General features: G+C 38.2%; 1 protein-coding gene across 1 annotated transcript; it reads left to right on the forward strand.

The window, feature by feature from the left end:
- Nucleotides 1-1091: 1091 nt before the first annotated feature.
- Nucleotides 1092-9221, forward strand: LOC135795307 (protein ELYS homolog). The gene is given in 7 exon segments (XM_065306940.1): nucleotides 1092-1331; nucleotides 1458-1594; nucleotides 1689-1987; nucleotides 2050-6540; nucleotides 6543-8519; nucleotides 8579-8827; nucleotides 8919-9221. Coding segments are annotated over 4 exon segments (6510 nt in total). The 5' UTR covers nucleotides 1092-1331; nucleotides 1458-1503; the 3' UTR covers nucleotides 8172-8519; nucleotides 8579-8827; nucleotides 8919-9221.
- Nucleotides 9222-18857: the final 9636 nt, after the last annotated feature.

Below are 18857 nucleotides of genomic sequence, written 5' to 3' on the forward strand. Positions count from 1 at the left end.
ACTGATTGGAAACGCAAACAAGTCGAAAAAAATAAGATTTTTGTAAATGAATGGAAACAATTTATTGTAATTCTTGTTTTATTCATCTTTAACAACGTACGAAGTGAAATTGTTTGCGTTTCCAGTTGAAATTGGACAATGAACTCATGGGATTTACACACAAGTGCCATGTCGAATCGATTTTTTTACATGTCGGCATCTCATCTCGGTAAATCCTCGCAGGAATCCCTCAACGCGCATTTCTGAATCCGATTAGCAATGCCTATAATAATAATGCACAACATCCATCAAAACATCAAACACATAATCCTATTAGACGTAGTTTTTTTAGCGTATTAAGATTGTAATAACATTTGAAATAATAAAACGAAGCTTGCGTCTACCGAACGTAGGCAACCAGTCTTCCATCTTCATCGATGGATTCAAAATGCACGGATGGGATGGGATTCTCCAGATAGAAACGAAAAATAAATTCATCAGGACGCCACACGAAACTTAAGAAAGCTCATCTTGTCACCCACACCCATTTGCATTGTCTACATTACTCATGTTTCTCCATATTTCTTAATCTGTAAATCGTGCTGATTATAAACAAACAAAAAAATAACAAATGAACTAATGTAAGGCGTGTGAAAATGCTCATATTGTGTGTCTGCTATGAAATGAAAAATGAACTTGCAGCGACATATCCTTTGCGTTTGATGTCTCGTTCTTGGTACTTTAATTCGAAACGTTTTTTCTAAGATATAATTTATCGACGGACATTTAGCTTTGTAAGCGAGAAGAAAACACAAAAAAATGTGGTCAAAATTCGGAAAAATACAAAAAAATATATGAACATGCAAAGAAAGAGGGAATGTTGTGTCTAAGTTACGAGCATAATAAATTTGTATCATAAAACCGAAGCTTTCATTTAAATTTAATTATGATAACTATCAAAAGGAACAGTTAAATGTTTATTAAAGGAAGCTTCTGTAATTTTAATTTCCTTGTTATTTATGTTTAATTTACTTTGTTGAATAATATTTTATGTCAGTTGATTGTAGAATTCAAAAGGGTGTAATGTGGGTTGCCTACCGCTAACGCTTAATTGTTTCCTGCGTCTGCCGCACAGGTTTGCCGCTTCTGGCGGTTGATCGCCTTAACCTGAAAAGTATCAAAACTTCAAGAGAAAATAAGGGTTTATCACCCCTAGCGTTTCGTTTTTTGTGATCAAACATTTAAAACATTGTGTGGTAATCATCTAGTTAAACTATCGACAAGAGTTTCGAATGTAGCGTCGTCAAGAAGTTAATTTATGTTGTGTGTGTCTGAAAATTCTAAAACCACATGTAAGTTTCTTGAAATTTAATATTCAGTAGTACATTGCATTCCATGAACCAACATCTTGTCATGTAATGAATGTTATTTATTTATAGTTTATGTGCAGTTTTTAATATGTTGTGTTTTTCTTTTAGATGAACATTTTCATCTAATTTGCTTAACTCAAGCAAAAAGTCTAAAATGGAGCAATACAAATCAGTTTACTCCAGCAAACAGTTCTTCACAATTCCTGAAACAATTTTTGATCTATACAAAGAATCAGCTAATGCAGGTAAACAAACAAAGTGTATTTAATTTATTATCATTGAATCATATCATATGTAACCTCTTCAAATGGTTTAATATTTTCAAATTGTTTTTACCAGAAAATGAAAATGATGTTATTGGTGGCATTTCATTTGACACCAAACACTCCTGGCTGGCTATAGGCCCATATCTTCAAGTATTCTACACAAAGTCGGCAAAAGTGCGCTCGGTATGGTGTTTTGGAGCAGTTGCAAAAGAACCAAATGCAAAAATCGTTTGCATTCAAGAGTTGAAAATTCCCTATCAAGATTGCACACTTCTAGTGGTAGGCTTAGAATATGGCCTTCACACTGGCATGGTTTGCATATACAATTTATCATGTGCCAAAGTACTCAGGGCTATAGAAATTCCTCAGCATGTAAGTTCTAAAATACATATAATATAAAATTCCCATAAAACGTAAAATTCTCTATTTTATAGGTAACATCACTACATGTAGTGAATGCAGGCAATGACACACCCTTTCCTGGGCCCTTATCAGCCCTGGACGGCATCATCGCAGTGGGAACAGTCGGCGGAGCAGTTTACCTCATTGATTTATGTCGAGAATTAATCTCGGAATCAAGAAAACTAGCGAATGTATTAGATATTCGCAACGAATCACGTCCATGTCAATTGAGACTCCTCTCAAAAACCGATATCCTCGATTTAGAATCACATAAAATCGCTGCGGAACAAGATGGAACACACGTCGCAATTCTACTCAACGATCAAGAGGTGTCAGGAGTACATTTTGAACTGAAAGCGCCCGAAGGTAGAAATGTTATTCTTGCATCTAAGAAAGAAGTTGATGTGAGTACACTACAATACGCTCCGCAGTTATGCAGTCTATTCGTCGGCTATAATTTCGGGGCTTTGCAAATCTGGAACTTTCTTTCACTGGATCTCGAATACACTTCACCAGTTTATGAAGAAAACATGCCAGTGTCATTCATAGCAATTCAGGAACCTATAGACGACCCGCGTGCGTTTTGTTACTTTTGGGCTGTGTATAGTTATACAGGTCGGTGTCATGATGCGTTTCCACTAGCAGCGTTATACGCGTTAAGCTACGAAAGTAAAGATTATCACGAAGGTTACGGATATATCTATCGTGGTCTACATGGCTGTTCCGTAAGATTTCAAGCAAATTTACGCATGATTGATCGCAGTCATTGTACGTCTGCAACCGGTGCAAATTGCCTCAAACTACAATCTTACACTAAAGTTAATCAGAATAACACACATGCGGAAACTTTGTCTGTGAACGATGAGTATGCGCTTTGCATGATGGTGTGGAACGTGCGTTGTCACGAACATAAGTCCCACACTTATTTAAGTCTGTTTGATTTGAATCAATGGTACAAGGAACAAATGCCTAATTTGGCCTACCAGCAACACTACATGAACTATATGACACATTTGTGTTTGACTGAAGGTAACGCCCCGAAGGACTACGCCATTTTGGACGCGCAAATTGATCCGTCGTCCATTGATCCATATGTTGGAGCGAATAGACTAGAAGAACATTATCGACCGTCATCGTTAGCGTTCAATTTGGTGACTTTGACTGAAGTTGAGGTCGTTTGTCAGAGTAATCTAGGCGCACAGCGTGGGTTGTTTAAAGAATTAGAGGAGGCAGGTCCTCTTGCATTGATGCATCCGCAGGAATGGTATAACTCTGCGCGGACTTTGGGTTTGGCGCCATTGTTTCAAGATATGCCTGTAGATGCTGCTACAAATGTACAATGTGATATTCTGTTGTCTATCGCATTGGAAAGAAAAATGTTGAAATGGTTATGCAAGTGCGCTACGTCTTGGGGTAATGGAAGTCATCGTTCAGTCGGTTTATCACTAGAACTATTACTAAAATGGGGTTGGGAACGCACTAAAACATTGAAATCACATGTTGATAGATACTGCGCTTGTTTGTTTGATTACTCCGGTACGAAACTCGATGCGAACTTGAGCGCGGCCATTACTGCATGTCGAGTGCAGTTTGGCAATCTTAAAGATTTGTTTCACTTTGTTGTCAAGCACTGTGATACGTTCCTTGTATATCCAGATATTATCAAACAACAACTCACATGGATGCAGAAAAATTACGCGTATTTTAATGTAATTGGTTGGATGATCAACATGAAACTTTTACCGGAATCTAACTTGACTTATCCAGTCGAAGAAATTGCTTGTTTATATCAACAGCGCCGCAATTATCTAAGATCTTTAGATCGTCATAGTTTTAATGATTATTTGTTCATTGATCAATTGACAAATGTAACTGCATTGCGCAATGAGTGGAAAGATGTTGAAAATGGTAATATGCAGGGTTTTTATCCCCCGCGGACGATGCAAACTTTATTGAGAACGTATTTTAATGAATCGTTGGATGTCAAAATGGCGCACTCATTGTTAGCGTATGCAATGCTTGATTTAGTCATACACTGCCAAGGCACTCAAGACAATCAAAATATCTCAGCGACTCTAATCAAATTCCCACAAATCTTTGATTTGAGTATGAGTAATACAAAAATGATTCAGGCCTTCTGGCAGTTTGATCGCGGGCAGTTGGAACCTGCGATTAGTCAATTGGTATCCAGAGTAATACATCCTCATGATTTGACTGTCGAACAGCATCGATTTATTGTAAAGATATTGCAACTTCAAGGGCAGTATCGATTGGCGTTGAAGTACATGAAGGCGAGAAACACCAAAGGAAACAAGGAAGATGTCCAACACTTGATTCAACTGCATGTACGTAATAAGATGCTGTTTGAGGCTTTGTCGATTGAAAGGAGACACAGTGATGATGATCTCCTGGAAGCTTTCTTCTCTGAATGCCTACAAGCTGATGTGTTAATGCAGTTGGTGAGTTTCAATTTTACGAAGAGTGAAGAATTGGCTTTGTTGAAATTCATGGATATGTCGAATTATTCCCGGAGAGAAGAGTTTAAGACTATTTATTTCGTAAGAAGAGGAAGGTTTCTCGATTTCTACATGCAGCACGATAAGGAAGCAACAAAGAGACAAGCATTGCCTTCGTTGGTAAAGAACACATTGGATAGCATTCTTCCTGAAGTCACTAAGAAAGTTATTAGTACTTGTTTAGATCTGAAAGGGTTGACTTATGGAAATACAAAGAGTTTGGGTGCATATGTTTGTAACTCACAGGAACGAGCAAAGTTTAACAATGACTTTGTGAAAGCTTGTGTTGTGAATTGTAAGTCTTCCTGGAAAGGTACCGGAGAACTTACCGAGGAAGATTTTCCTTTCGTTTGTCCTCCATGTAAACGAGACACTCCATCAATGAAAAATATTATTTATACTCGTGGGGTGCAGAAGTTAATACCGAGAGTTAAAAAAGTAGAGGATGAGGATGAAGACAGGGAGGAACCACCTTCGAAACGAATGCGATTCGATAAATCACGCGATGAAGAAATGATGAACATGACCACTATTGAGACTTACTTTCATCGTAGTCTCGCCCCTCAAACACCCAACGCTAATCAAACTATGGGCGTTGCTACACCACTCAGCATTCTGAAAACAACCACTCATTCGCACCGAGGCGAGTCTATCACTCCTGAAGATTTGACTGATTTAAGGCGGTCGATGACGCCTAAGTTGGCCACGCCAAGTGTGCGTTTCACTGGTCTGACATCGAATAACTCAAGCAATAATAGCTTTTCCATAATAGCACCGATCAGTACCAGTAATACTAAGGAGAGCACAACTACAGATTACTTTTCCGCTGAGCCATCCTTTGACGAGTCACAGAAAGTACCTCAGGAAATCCAGGAAAAAAATGAAACCAGGAAAAGGAAGCTTAGTGCAGATGCACCTGTGAAAGATGTGGCAGATGCTACTTTGTTTAATGATGTAGAACCATCGATTTTGCGTAGCACTAGCATAGGCAATTTGAACGCTAATAAATTTCTAGAGTCTATGCAGAAAAGTTATGTTGAGGAGGCGTTACCAGAAGTTAATCCACCAACAGCATCACCAGTACTCAATGAAACTAAAAATCCAGAAGTCTTCAAATCGGTGTTTGTTTTCACTGGTGCAGATGATGTGGACACCTCTGCTTTGACTCCAAAGGCGAGGGACACGTATCAAACACGTGGTGATAATTCTGTAAATAAGAACATATCCCTAAATCGACGGGTTCTTGAGTCTAAAACGAAGGAAATTCGTTACGAGAGTAAAGTTGTAACAGTAAACACTGAGGAAGTCCGTGTAGATGGGGGTGAATCGGAAACTAAAACTGTTTTACATGAAGTAGATGTTACTGACACCAAGAAAATTACTGTATGTGATGTTGAACAGCCGGAAGATAAAAGTATAGAAGACATGGAGACTGAAAATGTGGAACATAAAGACATTAATATTACAAATGAAGAAGCCAGTTTAGAAGAGAAGAACATGCAAGATGTAGAGGAAACACCAATAACACCCAAATCAAAGTTGATTATGAATAAAACTGTTATTGATTTAACTGATACGCCTAAGATTCACGAGAGCATCTTTCAACGTCCTGGTTTCGTCGATTACTTTTCTTCGCCCAGAGGTAATACTCCGTGTACGTTACCCAGCATAACTAAAATGTTTTGGTCTGGGTCATCAAAACCTTCGGAAACGAAGATATTTAAGTTGGATCTAACGCCAGCAAAAACTGATTCGACAAAATTACCTGCTCCTGCCTCGTACCTACATGCTTCGAATACTTCTAATGTAACTTTTGGTGGACTAAAACCGGCAAAGTTGAATTTAAGCACGAGTGCAACCTCTTCATTTTCGGGTAGGTCTGCAACTGAAAAGAGTTCCGAAAACACAACGGAATTGGATATTTCTGCTGTTGAAATGGATGCTCAAAATGATGAAGCAACTGGTTCGGAAACCCTAAACCATCGAATCAATCAATCCCCATTATTGAGTTGATTGATACACCAGTAATCAGCAAAAGTTATTTCGAGCGGCCTTCTTTTATTGATTATTTCGCTGATTCTGTTGCTTCAGAGGATGATGCGATAAAGTTACAAGAATCAACAGCAGCATCTTCTGATGATGGTGTACAAATTGTTGATGTAACCGAGGAAGATGGTCAAAAGGAAGATTCTGAGGAAGCAGGTGCGGAAAATGCGGATACCGAACCCCAAGTTAACATCTATGAAGACTTATCTAATCCAGCAAGCAGTAGCCATCATTACATCATTGATCCCGTGATGAATAACTACAATCAACCGCAAGAGACCGACTATCAAGCTGGTTTGGTTATTTCTGGCCAACAACAGACAGAAAAAGTTGTTGAAAATCCCGAAGGAAATATCGGATATGATGCAGAACCACTTCCAGCTGAGGAAATGTTTCAATCGATGGAATCGATAAACGATGAAGACTCTCGGGAGGAACTTACTATTGCTGTAGAAGAGGTTATCAGCATTGGTAGCAGCAGCGATGGTAAAACAAGTAGCCAGAGTGATACCACGAGTGAGTCCAGTCTTACTGAACATTCGAATTCTGAAGTAGAAACAGCAGATGTTGCTTTTGTTGCAGATTCTGACAGTGCTTCAGGTAGCAAAACGTCGCACGAGAATCTCGACGAGAATGTCAATGAAGTGAAAACTAGTTCAAAGAGCGAGTCGGATACGGTTGTCACTGAATCTAGCAATGGTGTGAAGGAACAACTACAGGAGAATAATCTTGAAATCAAAGAAATTGTCGAAGAAACAGAGAAGCCAATTGAGGAACTGTCAAGTACACCGAAAAAAAGAACCAGAACCAGAAGTTCTTCAAGCAAAGGTGATGCACCTACTTTGACGATACAGCTTCGATCGAGAAGAAGTAGTGTATCTTCAGAAATAGCTGAGCCATCTGTGACGCCAGAACCTAAAATACCAAAAGCGATTCAGAGGACACGGAGCATGTCTACGGATACACCGCCTACACCGACCAAAACAGCCGCAAGGAGGAGTCTACGTGCAAGAAGTGTAGATGTGGTTGCTTTGAACCCAATTATCGAAGAGGTGAAACCTTCACCAAGAAGAATGTCTCGTCGATTATCAGAACTCAAAGAAGCCAGGGAGGCTGAATCGCCAAAATCACAAGAAACTACACCTGCAAATACTTCTGAAACGTCAGACCTTATGCAAGCACGTCGCTTGACACGAAATCAGAAGCAACTCATGAATGATCGCTCGATAGACCGATTGCAATTGTTGGATAAGGACGACTTCCAGGGTACTTCTGATCCGGAGGAAGTAAATCTTCTGCAGAGGTCTCCTCCGTCGAGTATCGCAAGCAGCAGCGCTGCGGAGAACGCTCGACAAGTGAAAAATCTCGAAGAGGCTTCCACACCTAAAAGACGTCCTGGACGACCCAGGAAGTCGCCCACACCGGAGCCCATTGCATCTGCTGCCTCTACAGATTCCGGAAGTCGTACTCCGCGACGCACCACCCGGAAAACTATGAGTATCATTGCGGAAGAGGTAGATTCGGAAGCCACATCAACTGTTCCTGCGAAAAGGGGAAGGAGACGGAGTAGCGCAACACTCAGTGCGAAATAAATTAGTATTGTATACTAACTAAAGTGGTAGGGTAGGTATGGTTGAAATAAAGAAAAACATAATGAAGTAGTAATGGTGTAAACTGAGGGAAATTGTTTTGTTGTATTTTTTTTTCTATTAAAACAACTTTTTGGTATTAAAACTCATTGTTTTCTATAATATTTAGGGATGTCTATGTGACAGGCAATAGCTTTGAAACAATCGTTGCTTATCGTTTAATTTTTATGTTTTTTTGCTGTATGTCAAAAGTGCCCTTTTTATTTCTATTTCTTATAACGTTTTATTGTGATTTGCGCGTGGTGAGCAATCATGAGTTCCTGCTCTAGTAGTAAAAAGATCCATCGTCGGGTAAGCATTTATTTTGAGTGTTACTTCCAAGTCTTGTTAATTTAATTTTCTTTTGTTAGAATTTGCATCCTCGCGTGTCGCTCCTTAATCGCTACAAGTACAACAATGCGTACTTAAATTATTGTACCGAGTTCCTTCGGCAGCCGGAAACGCGACAGCTTGGAAAACCGACTTGTCGAGTTAAAGTAGCAGCTGAGCAATGGATGCGTATGACTGATGAAGAGCGCGCTCCTTACAAATCGTGCGCCGAGTACCATCAACAACAAGCTGCTCTCGAACGATCGAAGTGCCCAAAACAAAAACCGAAAGTAAGCAAATAGGCTGCCAGCAAAGGTGTGCTTAAGGCACCTTATAAATCTTGATTGACATATCTTAATCAATGTGTGTTTTTATTCTTAGAGGGTGCGCCGGATTTGTTCCAACTGTGGTCATCGCATGCGTAAAAAGAGTCGTAAAATGAAGAAACAACCACTTCCGGCAAAGGCTGCGCCTATGTCACAGCAGTGTCGGACATCACGACCGGTCAAAGTCGAACCCCGAACATCTCAGCGGCGGCGGCAATCTCATCATTCAGGGCCGGAAGATTTCAGTGCTACCGAAATGTTTGAAAGTGACTCTGTGGTATCTTCTGTGAGTTCTTTTTGATCCATATTTTCAAATTCCCTTCTAACGAACTGCTAAATACACTATTTTGATCTGAAACGTGGGTATTTTTTTTTATTAAAATAAAGTTGATTGTGTGTTGGTTCTCTACGTGACTGCGACAATCGAGTTTACCTGTTTATGTCCTCGGTCGTTGCATCGAACGTATCGCAATACTGATAGTAACCGCGTGTTGTCGCCGTTAGCTGTGCGCAAGCAGTTCCATTCCGGTTGCCGAGTGAATCGCGCGTGTTCATCGCGACTAATTTAGTTTCTTCAGATCGTAAATAAGCAAAACGATGAATTTTCAAAACAATCATCGGTATATACCGGGAACGGGGTTTTGTATATGTGATTGCACGCGTTGAATGTTCAACAATCGCGAATTAATCGACGGTATACCGGTGCGCGTGTGATGTTCCGTCGGCCGTCGCTGAATATAAGTCGTGTTGGTCTACGTATGCACCGCGTGCGTGTCCATCGGCAGTCGTTTATCTTTTCGCATATAGGAAAAACTTTGATTTATAATTATTTCCTGCAGATAAACAACGTTGGTGCCCAGAAGAAGTTTGTGAGAGCCCCGATCCATGGAGTTTGTAATACCTATAGCGTAAGTGTTGCAGATGCTCGTACTTTAAGGCAAGGCTTTACCACTACGGGAAATGATAGTCGCAAATTGTTTTCTTGTTCAAAAAATATGTATATATTTTTAAAAGTTATTAATAAAACATTTATTACACTTATATTCTTATGCACATTTCTATTTGGTACCCTCTTGGTCGTTTTCAGTATTAAAATAGTATGGCATATAAATCTTAAGTGCGTGGCGCAGGTATAACATAACTGTTGCTTGAATTGTGTTGTTGTTTTTAAAAACATGATAAAAGTAGAAACATAAATAGAAGAATCAAACATTAATGATAAAAACACTCGGTGGTCGAGTGGAGACGTGCACCTGCTGGCATGCTAGCAGGCACGGATCGAATCTCAGGTATAGAAGGCATTTTTCTCAAATATAAAAATATCAGGTGCAATTTGGGTTGCATATATGAATTGCAACGAAATATAAGAGAAATTGAAATACAAGTGAAGGCAATATGAGAAATATGAAAGCAAGTGGAGGAGCGGGAACAGAGAAATAGAAGAAGAACAACAAGGAGTAGTAGCAGAGAAGAGTAGAGACAGAAGGAAGAGAACAGAGTAGAGAAGAGGAGTAGATAGAAAGAAAGAGAGAATAGGGGTGACGGAATTTTTAAATTTTTTGGCACGTGTCGTTATAAGACAGCCCACTGCTTCGGTTCGTCCATTGCTCCCGGCCCATCCTACAGCTACGATGTCTCTGCGCTTCATCCCCGAAATTATCAGGCATATCAACAATTTTTATGGTGGGGGATCACCCCCAGAGAGGGGGAACTCCTTATAAGGACAATCCTTATAAGGTCTTGTTCAAATATTTCTAAGTTTTAAGTCGTCTCAAGAGAGGCGACACTTAAAAATATTCTTACAAGTTCTGAGCTATAGCTGAAATGAAAGATGGAGCACACAAATCATACAGGTTACCTTAACAATTTATATAGAGGGGATCATCCCCTGAGAGAGGGAACTCTTTTAGAGACCTGTACCTGAAATGATAGAAGGGGTACATTCAAAGCATAAGACATACTATTTCTAAACATTTCTTTATTAATAAACACAATGTAATATAATACAAGTTTAATACCTTAACAATTTCTATAGTGGGATCATCCTCTGAGAGAGGGAACTCTCTTAGAGACCTGTGCCTGTAGTGATAGAAGGCGTACGTACAAATCAAAGAAGTAAATATATCTCACTATTTATTTATTTACAATAGAATACAAGTTTATATTTTACATGTCAACAGAATACGTGCCGCCATATTGAAGCAGGACTTACGACCTGCATAGTCGCGCACATGCAAACAAGTACTACTTTGTAAAGTTCTACCGGGATAATGAAATTAACAAATAGCCTATTTTCTAGGTGATTGAAAATGAACACAAATATACAGGGTGTTACAAAAAGAAAATTTACAACGCAAACAAAAAACTATCACTAACACTACAAACGTCGCTCCTTTTCTCTAGACGATCAGGGAAACTAATATACAGGGTGTTTCAGAAAGAAAATTCAAAGTGCAAAAAAGAAAATCCTAAAAACAACAGTTGAAGCAAAATTTTCACGGACACAAAAGAAAACTAATATACAGGGTGTACCAGAAAGAAAATCCCAAGTTCAAAACAATTAACATTCAAAACTCACAAATGAAGGCAATCTTCTACGTGCGGTTAGGAAAATTAATATACAGGGTGTTACAAAAAGAAAATTTTCGAAACAACAAAGATAATTAATATTCACATCATGACACCGGAAATTTATATGGAAACAAAATTATTTTAATATAAATTAAAAGATTTCACCTGAAAATGATCGCAAGAAGGTGCTAGAAAAGATAACAATTACATTTTAATATATTGTGAATATATATTTATTAATTAATTAAACCGACGAGTGAAGCATCATCATAAATTGATAGAATATCCGGCGGAAAACGTCTAAATCAACACCCGGCAAGCGACGGCGCGTGGCATTACTGCCTTTAAATACGATAAAAATAACTAGGTAATTCTTTGTAAATATTAAGATATACGGAGACTACGAAAACGAAGAACTATTCTCCGTACAAGATTTTATTACGTCAGCAAGAGACTTCTTAATTTAATGATGCTAACAATTGAAATTCGATTAAAAACGTGCACGTGTTCAGCGAAAAAATGACCGAGCCGACGGCCGACGGCAAAGTGAGCGCGGTCGACCACATGAATATTGTTATTTTAATAATCCTCAAATAATTTTTAAAACCGTCTTTGTAATAATTAAATCATGCATGTTATTTTCGGAAACGGGACTAATAATTCTGATAGGAATTGAACCACGTGTTTGTAATTTGCAAGATAATACAAGCAAAATTAATATCCCTCAAATGGAATAATCAATTTAAGTTACACCGCCTTAAGTTTCCGTGAAAAAAATTTATTACACACCTACCTTTGCATTGATGAGGAAATTCTATATCCTGTAATATATTCTACCAACTAAAAACTCGCGTAGGGATTAACAAACACTTATTTCTTAGTTAAGAAGACTTTAACCCCGACAAATCATTAAACAAAACAGTCGCACATGTCCGTCCCGAATATTTTGCTGATGGCCGAAAGAATACACGTTAAATAATCCAATTAAAACCTCAAAACGCGTGGCGATTAGAGGGACACGACTGCGGACCACGCGGTATAACGACTGCGGACCACGCTGTGTAACGACTGCCGTGTGCGCTGCGCGTTGCCAGGTACAAGGCAGGTACGTCGCGATAATACGCGTCAGTCAAACAAAAAAGTTGTTTATAACAAACGTAGTGATAAGCCCGTAGTTGAGAAGACCAAAATACACGAGTACAAGTGTACGAGTACAAGTACACGAGTACAAGTGCGTATACACACAAATATCATTATAACTCGCGTTACGGAATTTTCTCGCAATAAATTTCGATACAGGGAAATAAAGAATTAAATTCCGCATCTGGGAAAATTATTCTGAATTAAGTTTGAAACCGCGTTCGCGAGTTATAACAAGAAAACTACAATTCCTAGCGCAACGAGTACAAGTACAAATGTGTATACACACAATTATCATTATAACTCGCGTTACGGAATTTTCTCGCAATAAATTTCGATACAGGGAAATAAAGAATTAAATCCTGCATCTGGGAAAATTATTTTGAACTAAGTTCAAAACCGCGTTCGCGTGTTATAACAAGAAAACCACAATTCCTAGCGCAACGAGTACAAGTGCGTATACACACAACTATTATTATAACTCGCGTTACGGAATTTTCCCGCAATAAATTTCGATACAGGTAAATAAAGAATTAAATTCCGCATCTGGGAAAATTATTCTGAACTAAGTTTGAAACCGCGTTCGCGAGTTATAACAAGAAAACTACAATTCCTAGCGCAACGAGTACAAGTACAAATGTGTATACACACAATTATCATTATAACTCGCGTTACGGAATTTTCTCGCAATAAATTTCGATACAGGGAAATAAAAAATTAAATTCCGCAACTGGGAATATTATTTTGAACTAAGTTTGAAACCTCGTTCGCGAGTTATAACAACAAAACCACAATTCCTAGCGCAACGAGTACAAGTGCGTATACACACAATTATCATTATAACCCGCGTTACGGCATTTTCTCGCAATAAATTTTGATACAGGGAAATAAAGAATTAAATTCTGCATCTGGGAAAATTATTACGAACCAAGTTTAAGACCGCGTTCGCGAGTTATAATAAATTGCTAGCGCAACGAGTACAAGTGCGTATTCACACAACTATCATTATAACTCGCGTTACGGAATTTTCTCGCAATAAATTTCGATACAGGGAAATAAAGAATTAAATTCCGCATCTGGGAAAATTATTCCGAACTAAGTTTAAAACCGCGTTCGCGAGTTATACTAAAAAAGCTACAATTCCTAGCGCAACGAGTATTAGTGCGTATACACACAATTTTCAATATAACTCGCGTTACGGAATTTTCTTGCAATAAATTTCAATACAGGAAGATGCAGAATTAAATTCTGCATTTGGAAAAATTATGCTGAACTCATTGAGACACCGCGTTCGCGTGTTATATCAATAAAACTACAATTTCTAGCGCAACGAGTAGGGGAAGGGGGGGCAAAGTGGGCCCCTGAAATTCAGGTGGCTTAAAAAATTGAGGGGCAAAGTGGGCCCTCTAAAATTTTTGATAAATAAGAGGGGAAAATAATTGACATCAACAAATTCGAAGTAAGAAATGAAAAAAAAATATATAAACAAAAAATGGATACAAATGTAATAGCAAAATTTTTATGGGCGGGGGCCTACTTGCCCCATATTCTGATTTTTTTTTATTTTGATAGACACGGCTTATTAATATTGAATACTGAACAAGGATGTAAAAAATAGGGTAACGAGTGAAAAAAGGTAAACAAATCCCCTTTTTTCACTGCGTTCGCGTGGTATGACAAAAAAACTACAATTCCTAACGCAACGAGTACAAATGCGTATACACACAACTATCATTATAACTCGCGTTACGGAATTTTCTCGCAATAAATTTCAATACAGGGAAATGAAGAATTAAATTCTGCACCTTGGAAAATTATTACGAGCCAAGTTTAAGACCGCGTTTGCGTGTTATATCAATAAAACTACAATTCCTAGCGCAACGAGTACTAGTGCGTATACACACATCTATCAATATAACTCGCGTTACAAAATTTTCTTGCAATAAATTTCTATTCACCAAGATACAGAATTAAATTCTGCATCTGAGAAAATTATTCCCAACTTATTGTGGCACCGCGTTCGCGTGGTATGACAAAAAAACTACAATTCCTAACGCAACGAGTACTAGTGCGTATACAAACAACTTTCAATATAACTCACGTTCCGGAAGAATTCTGATAAAAATGCAACCACGTGTTTATAATTAAGATAATACAACTAAAATTAATATCCCAGAAATTTAATAAGCAATTTAAGGTTAACCGCCTAAACTTTTTGTGAATAAAATTTATTACACACTTACCTATGTATTGATGAAGAGATTTTTTATCCTGGAATATATTCTATCAACAAAAACCTCGTGGCAGATTAATGTATACTTATTTCGCACTTAACCGCCTCAAATCTTCACACAAAACACCCACACGTGCCCGTTGCAAATATTTCGCAGATGACCGAAATACGTTGCGATTAGAGAGACACGTTCGCGGACCACGCGGTAAAACGACTGCCGTGTGCGCTGCGCGTAGCCAGGTACAAGGCAGGTATGCAGCGAATTCACACGTGAGTCGAACAAAAAAAGTTGTTTATACACAAACATACCGATAAACAAGTAGTTGAGAAGACAAAACTAAAATTTCACAATGTTGAAATAACCGACATACACGAAATCTACTTTTACTTTCAATATTTCTCGGCATATGAAAAGAATTTATTGGCTTTGCGATGTAATAAAATGCTGTGTCATATTGTTTTAAGTATTTTTGGTAACGAATATCTTTTAAATTAATAGCGCTAGCCACAAGCAGATTGAAGATTATAAAAGTTTGGAAAATTCTCTATCAGGTAAAATATATAATAATTAAATTTCCTGGGCTAAAAGGTCCTAAAGCCATTTATATTTTATGAATACAACTCACTTCCACCGCTAGCCTCGTACGGTGCCCTGAATCGAGTCAATTCTACCGCTACCCTTGCACGGTGCACTAAATGAGAATCACTTCTACCGCTAGCCTCATACGGTGCCCTGAATCGAGTCACTTCTACCGCTACTCTAGTACGGTGTCCTGAATCTTATTTTCATAAAAAATGGTTGTTTGTAAAGTAGGTTTACGATCGAGATGTTTACGTGATAACGTCTTATTGGTGATATAAGTTTTGTTTGTTGCAATTGTTGTAACACTTCACTTGCACTTCACATTTTGTTTTACTGTTATCGGCCGATAAAAAGTTTGTTGTGTGCGGGGAGCCTAAAACATTCAACGAAAACTTAACCGCACGAGAAAATCTCCATTCGTTTGTATGCCGCTAGAGTGAGAGAGACGGATGATCGGTCAACTCACTCGAACGCTATGCCTGCCTCCGCTCGTGTGGATTCCGCGTGTCAAGTTTCACGGAATGACTGGCAGCGCTCGAGATGAGACGGGAAATCGGTCCGTCTCTCTCTCTCTCTCGTTATACCTGCGATCGGCCTCGTGACACAAGTTTCTGAACATGTCACCCGACTAAAAACGATTTTAACACGTTGAGGACGGCGCGGTTTTTGGGTGTCAGTCGCATCGGGCGGCGTTTGAGCATTTTCAACTCCGTCTAATTAATTCAGCTGTGCGCCACTGGTGGTTATGCATTGCTGTATCAAAAAGCGATTGTTTTTGCAGTTGCGTCGCCATTTATTTATTTTCTTTGTAATGAATGCCTTTATCATTAGAGTCCGACCGAAGCTATGTGCAAACTGAGATGGCAAGTGACGACCACGACTTAGCCGCGAGTTAGCCGAACGACGCACCATAATTCACGAACACTGAGTTTCGGTTCTGCCAAAAGTTTCAGCCAATTTTTGGCCGAAACCAAATTTGAAGCCAAAACTGAAACTTTGGTCGGTCACTATTTATTATAATATGTAATCTGAGTGACACATTTGATGACAAAGATGCAAGGCCCTGATTGTATAGGTGAAACGAGGAGAAGATATAACCTAACCAGTGGCGTAGTCAAAAATGAATAATTCTCGTTTCAAATGAGCCGTGTACCACCGGTGGTACACGCCGTCTCACAGACCAGACGCGTGTGTACCACCGGTGGTACACGCCGTCCTCAACGTGTTAAAGACGTTATCACGTCAAAATAAAATTTCATCTCTCAGATTTCATTTTTAACTGTTCTATCTGATGCGATGCGATCCTAATTATCTCTTTTAGTTTACGAGATATTCGCGATTGAATAAAATGGGCAAAAATTGAAAAATATCACTTTTTAGTACTTTTAGTTGCATTTTTTGACATTTTACTGTTGGAAATATAATTATTTTATATTTTTATCTGATAGAGTATTTTCCAATCTTTCATAATCAACAATTCGTTGGTAGCTATCACTTTTAGTTTTAGAGATATTAATTATCAAAAATCGTCGAAAAAAAGTATCAAGCACCCCCCCTTGGCAATTTTTTCTTAAGAATTAAAATTTCATCACTCAAATTTTCGTTTTAACTATCCTATGTGATAGGGAATAGTCCGTAGATTAAGACGCTGCGATCAGATCCTATTTATCTCTTTTAGTTTACGAGATAGGTATTCGCGATTGAATAAAATGGGCCAAAATTGAAAAATGTCACTTCTTAGCACTTTTAGTCGCGTTTTTCGACCTTTTACTGTAGGAAATATAATTATTTTATACTTTTATATGATAGAGAATTTTCCAATATTTCATAATCAACAATTCGTTGGTAGCTATCTCTTTTAGTTTAAGAGATATGAATTTTTGAAAATCGTCGAAAAAAAGTATCAAGCACCCCCCCTTGGCAATTTTTTCTTAAGACTTAAAATTTCATCTCTTAGATTTCCCTTTTAACTATCCTATCTGATAGAGATTGGTCCGTAGATTAAGACTCTGCGATCAGATCTTATTTATCTCTTTTAGTTTACGAGATATTCGCGATTGAATAAAATGGGCCAAAATTGAAAAATGTCACTTTTTAGCACTTTTAGTCGCGTTTTTAGACCTTTTACTGTAGGAAATATAATTATTTTATATTTTTATCTGATAGAGAATCTTCCAGTCTTTCATAATCAACAATTCGTTGGTAGCTATCGCTATTAGTTTAAGAGATATTAATAATCAAAAATCGTCGAAAAAAAGTATCAAGCACCCCCCCTTGGCAATTTTTTCTTAAGACTTAAAATTTCATCTCTTTGATTTCCCTTCTAACTATCCTATCTGATAGAGATTGGTCCGTAGATTAAGACGCTGCGATCAGATCCTATTTATCTCTTTTAGTTTACGAGATATTCGCGATTGAATAAAATGGGCAAAAATTGAAAAATGTTAAAATTTCATCTTTCAGATTTCCGTTTATCTATCAATTATCGTTTTATCATATAATTTCACAGGAGAAAAATATTCAGCGACGGCCGACGGAACCACAAGCGAGCACAAATGAACTGACGATGAATCAGCGATTGATGAACGTAACATTTGCAACGTACTAGCAAAACCCCGGATCACACCCGATTCCTATACATACCGTTAATTGTTGAATATAAACCGATATACCTAATTATGATCGGGCGAAATAGAACTAGTTGTGATGAACACGCGCAATTTACCCGGCGTCCGAAATAAAACTGCAATGTACACAGTCCACGGCGACAACACGCGGTCACTATCAGTTTGTGATATGTTTGCTGAACGCGACCCTGGAGGTAGTTTCTTTCATTTTGCTTGTTGGCTGCACGGAACTCAAAACAATATTTATTCACGATTACTAATAAAGGCAGGATGTCATAAATAATAAAATAAATAAAAATGTTATAAGCAGGGAATACAAAAGAAAACAACTAAGAAAATCTAAAATCTGAAAAACTGAATTCAATAGTCGACGAGATTTTGAATGATGCCACGAGAAATTAAATCGAAGCATTAAATTATTAAATTATAACTATCTTACCGGAGGGTTTGACCGCGGAACTCGAAAAGCAATTACTGAAGCAGATTGAGAGCAGATGGAGGCCAAGCACATGCACCGGCGGAAACAGTACACAAAACATTAAATTCACATTTTATAGTAAATAACTTCATCTTCGAATTTATTCAATAGTCAGTCAATTCACACTAAATACCATTGATTATTTGATCGAATACAACGCGAATCACCGAATAAAATAACCAAGAACAGAAGTAAACCCGACCACGCCGTCCGACGGCTAGAATAAAACTGTTTGCAAATTGTTGCCGTTGGTGTGAGCAGCATGCAGAGCACCAATTGCCTCAGGTAACATTGCGCGCAGCAACACACACACAAACCCAAACACTGATAACACGCACGACAAAAAACGAAAACAAGTCTTG

This window comes from Atheta coriaria, unplaced genomic scaffold, assembly GCF_025399875.1.
Source record: "Atheta coriaria isolate IRGN ID8LTWV9N9 unplaced genomic scaffold, Caltech_Dcor_3.1 hic_scaffold_7_pilon, whole genome shotgun sequence".
Classification (NCBI taxonomy): Eukaryota; Metazoa; Arthropoda; class Insecta; order Coleoptera; family Staphylinidae; genus Dalotia; species Dalotia coriaria.